This window comes from Phasianus colchicus, chromosome 36, assembly GCF_987193195.1.
Source record: "Phasianus colchicus chromosome 36, bPhaCol1.hap1.1, whole genome shotgun sequence".
Classification (NCBI taxonomy): domain Eukaryota; kingdom Metazoa; phylum Chordata; class Aves; order Galliformes; family Phasianidae; genus Phasianus; species Phasianus colchicus.
The window spans coordinates 977,274-981,760 of NC_143471.1; the positions used below are offsets into that span (position 1 = coordinate 977,274).

General features: G+C 60.4%; 1 protein-coding gene across 1 annotated transcript; it reads right to left on the reverse strand.

The window, feature by feature from the left end:
• Positions 1-436: 436 nt before the first annotated feature.
• LOC149913557 (SUN domain-containing protein 2-like) lies at positions 437-3,743 on the reverse strand. Its single transcript, XM_090129317.1, has 7 exons — positions 3,463-3,743; positions 3,065-3,200; positions 2,673-2,757; positions 2,008-2,120; positions 1,436-1,603; positions 987-1,073; positions 437-557 (listed from the first exon to the last, which is right to left on the reverse strand). Exons 1-7 carry the CDS (start codon positions 3,738-3,740, stop codon positions 450-452), a joined length of 975 nt encoding a protein of 324 aa, XP_089985443.1. The 5' UTR covers positions 3,741-3,743; the 3' UTR covers positions 437-449.
• Positions 3,744-4,487: the final 744 nt, after the last annotated feature.

The window sequence follows — 4,487 nt, forward strand, 5'->3', positions numbered from 1 at the left end:
GGGGCCTGCTGTGCCTGTCCTACTTCCCCCAGGCAGTGGTTTTACAGGTGTTGCATGATGCCCCCCCCATGGGTGCCACTCCCACCTCTTGATGGATGACAGAGAGGAGTGGGAGGGCAGAGGTGGTGCTTTGCGGGGGGGCTGGGGGCTGCAGGGCCTGGTATCCTTCTCCCTGGCATTCTGCGTGGTTTTCTGGGTGTTGGATAATGCCCCCAAACTGACAACCTGGAGGGACCGCTCCCGACCCCTGAAGGATGGATGGTGCTGGGGGACGGGGGTTGGTGTTGATGCCCCCGCTCTGCAGAGCCTGGGCTGGTGGGCTGTGGGGGCTGCGGCGGGAGCAGCAGAGCCCGGCTGCTGTCAGGCCTGGCAGGGGCCGCCCTGGTGGTGCCATGCGGCCGCTGGGCAGTGGTCGTGATTATTGCCTTTTAAGAAATCTCTGCTGTCTTTTACAAATTTCCATGAATTTCCACTTGGTACACACAGGTGTGTTCTGCGTTTCCCCAGTTGCTCCGCACCTCCAATTTGACACGGCCGAAGGCTTTGCGGGGCTCCTCCTGCCAACACAAAGAGGAGAGGCTTCGTGACGCACATGGGAAGAGCCACGGCGCATCCGCACAGCTCCCTTTGCCAGCTGCCCAACTCTGGCTTGCTCTGCTCGGCTCCCTGGGCTGCCGGGGGATGCCAGAATGGCACTGCTGATGGAGGAAGGCAGCTGCACTGCTCCCTCCCACCAGCAATCGCCGCTCCACACCCACAGGGAGACAGTTTCCCTCCCACAGCGCCTTCCCGTGCTGCTCTCTCTGCCCTAGCAGAAAGAATAATTGCTTCCAAATTGCTGGGCTGCCTCGTCTGTCTTCCCCGTAGGAGTCAGCCGCGTTGGAGAACAGAGCAGAGCCTGGCTGATCAGGCAAACCCTTTCTTGCCAGGACTTGCAGGCAGCCCGGCCTTCCTGCCTGGCAGCCTGGCGCACGCGCTTGCCGTACCTGCACGTGGAAGGTCTGGGCGATGTCTCCGTCCACGTCATAAACGAATAACCCCAGGAGAGTTTCACTTTCATCCTCATCCAGTCCCTGAAAGGCAAGAGATGATTTCGGTCACATTTAGGCAGGCAGTGTGAAAAGGAACCCGTCGAGGCCAAAGGTGGGAGCCCTTCCCCCCTCCTCGGTTCTGGCAGGATTGGAGCACAAAGGAGGGTGAAGCTAATTTGGGGCACGTGGAGCAATAGCTCCTAGCTGCTCGGCCACGAAGAGCAGCAGAGGCCTCCAGAGATGTGTAACCACCCCGAGGGTCTCCGTCCCTTGGGCAGGATGCCGCGCTCTGCAGCAGCCCACCACAGCTCTCTGGGAGCTGCCACCACTATGGGGTCTTCTGGGGCTCTATGCCAAAGCTTTTCCCCGGGGCCCTCCAGAAGAAGCAGCAGGCAGAGACTTACCAAGACAGCAAACTCTCTGGGGGCACTGCTGACTTCCCCGGAGGGAGAGACCGCCTTGGAGATGTGCCAGATGGTGAAAGCTGTGGGCCAGATTTTCTCCGGCAGCCGGATGACCACGTGGCCCCGAGATCCTTGGAAAGCCCAGCAGTTGCCAGGAGAAATATCGGGCTGAAATGAGAAAGACGCGTCTCTCAGCGCTGAGGCAAAGAGCCGCCAGAGCTGGCTGTTGGGCAAGGAGCACAGAGCTTGCCTTCTCTGTGGGCTGCTGTTCTCCTCGTAATGCAATGCTAGTCAAGGGACGGGAGGGGAATGTGCAAAGGTTTGGACAACAGCTCTGGAGTCAACCGCCTTTCCCTGCTCGCCCAGAGCCACAGGGCAGCCCTCCCAGCATCTGTCGGCCCATCACCTATCTATAACCCATCCATCACCCATCGGCCGTAGCGCTGGTGCCAGTAATGTGGGGAAGAGTGTGGGCTGAGCAGTGCAGCTGGGCCAAGGAAATTGCTGCGCGCTTGCTCCTGCAGCCAGAAGGCAAGGCAGTGAACACACAGCCACCATTTCTCCTGCCATACCTTCAAGAGCGTCTCGGGAGGCTTGGCGGCGGAAAAGAGTGGAGAAAGCCAGCGGTTCTTCCAGCCTTTCCCACCAAAGCTCTTGGATGTCCTCTCTGCATCAACAGTGGCACCTGAAATAAGGATGGGAAGACGTGCACTGGGGCAGCCCAGAGATGAGCTGAAGGAGTGAATGCTCATTCCCCGAAGCTCTGGGTGGGGCTCTGCGGTGCAAAATCCCTCCCGCTGTGTCTGGGAACTGTTGAGTCCCAGCCTGAGCCACTGATTGTGCACCTGGGGAAAGGAGCCGCTCAGCCCTAGGAGCACAGGTGAAGGCTTTTTAAATTCTCAGAGAGGGGAGATTCAGATGGGATGTCAGGAGGAAATTCTTGACCGGCAGTGGGCGGAGAGGCCCTGCAATGTGCTACCCACAGAAGCCATGGATGGAAGCCCCATTCCTGGAGGCGATGGAGACCAGGTGGGATGGGGCCCTGAGCACCTGATGGAAAGGGTGGCAGCCCTGTCAACGGCAGGCAGTTGGACTGGGATGCTCTGTAAGGTCCCCTCAGACCTCAGCCACTCTGAAACTCTATGAGATAACTCTGACAGAAAGCAGAGCTTGGCAGGTGTTGGGGAGTGCCAGACGCAAAGCTGAGGGCAGTGAAGCTGTCCGTCTGTCTACATACCCATGGTTTCCAGAGCCCAGTTGGGCATCCAGACGCCGTTTTCCATGACTTTCTCAATGGCGTGCTGTGTCAGATGCAGAATTTCCTGGCAACAAATAGGGAATGGAGAGACAGCAGTGAGCACAGATGCAGGAGGAGATCGGTGTGAGCAGGGAGTCCTATCCAAGAGCTAGGGGACGGCTCCATGTCTTTCCAGAAATCCGGCAAGACCTTCCACAAAGCGTGCCTTGATGAGCCGCGGGACTCCAGAGCCACAACAAAGATGGACCTTGGGCTCTGCCTGACCCCCCTGCTGCCAGCCTCGTGCCATCTCCAGAACAGCCTGGGCAGCCAGAGCACAGAGCTGTCTCTGGCAAGGGCTGAGAGCAAACAGGAGGGAGCAGCACCTTTACCTCTCTCTTCAATCCATTGATCCCGTTCTCTTGGAGGACGTCAAGCACTGACTGGAGAATCAGGTCTTTCCCGGCCGACAGCTGAGTTTTCACGTTCAGCTCCCGCCTCTTCCCCTCCAGCCAAACCGGTGAGCTCCTGAAGGCAAAGGCAAAGAGTCTTGTTCGGCACTGCTCAGCCCGCAGCTCAAAGCTCCATTGCCATGAGGTGAAGGGTCCTGGGGCTTTGTGCCCTTCCTTATCCCCCAGCCCCTTTCATTCCTTCGCTTTGCCCAGGGCCGCCTTCCCCCGTACGGATGGCAAAGGCTGGAGCCCTGGGCACGAGGCGAAGGCGTGCCAAGAGCGCGCAGCCAGCTGAGGCCACGCTACGGACCAGGTGCAGGGCAAGGAAGTGTTCTTACCCCAGGGACGGGAGCTCACGCACAGCCTCTGCTGAAGCCACCTGGAAGAGAAAGGCATTCCATGGCAGGAAGCGCACGGAGCACGGCCAGGGCTTCCGAAGGAGCTTCCCAGGGAACCGCTGGCAGAATTTCCTGCTGCTTCCCAGCGGTTTGCAGGGCAGCGCTGCCCAAAGTCGGGCTCTTAAGCCCTCCCCGTGCTGCAGAGCATCTGCTGCTTCTCCGTTTGCTTTCCCAGTCCCTCCAGACTCCCCAGTGCCAGGGATGGGCCAAAGGCCCATTCTTCCCACGTGCTGCCGCCTTCAGCCCAAGCTCCGAGCTGGGCACCGGGAAGGTGCTTCCAGACCGAAGCCCACTCTGCTGCCAAGGCGACCCCAGCTCGGCTCAAGGTCCGCCCTCTGCCTCAGCAGTGAGGAGCCCGTGGCCAAACTCCCGTCCCTGCAGAGGCAGAAGGGCAGAGCTTTGGCCTCCGCCGCACACCGCGGCACTGACCTGCGGGACGTCGCTTCTCCAAGCTGCCAATATCCAGAGGAAGGCTCCAGCTGTGGGGGACATCAGTCGGGACAGGCCGTTAGTTTGCTCAGACCGCTCCGAGCCCCGCAGCCTCATTTTCCTCCTCCAGACACAGCGGGGACACGCCGTGCGGGACAGTCCCGCTCCCCAGCTCTGCTGGGGTGGCTTTGGGTGGGGAACGCTCACCAGAAAGCACTGCTAGAAGCAGGACGGGGCTCCTCCTTCCCCTCTCTTGGGTGACGCCTTGCCTAAGGGAGAGATCAGACAGCGGTTATCACGGCCCAGAGCGGGAGCAGGGCTGTGCCCACGGCAGGGGATTTGAGGCCGCCTGGCTGCAGAAAGCCCGGCAGCACGCGCTGCTCCTGGCTTCCCCTCCCTGCATTCTGGGCCCTGCCGCACCCACCTGCCCAGCTGGGCTGGCATTTTGGCACCTTCACTCCAGCAGACACAGGGAACAGCTCGCTCTCCTCCCAGGACACGAGCACCTCTTCTCACTCGCCTGCTCTGCAATCCTG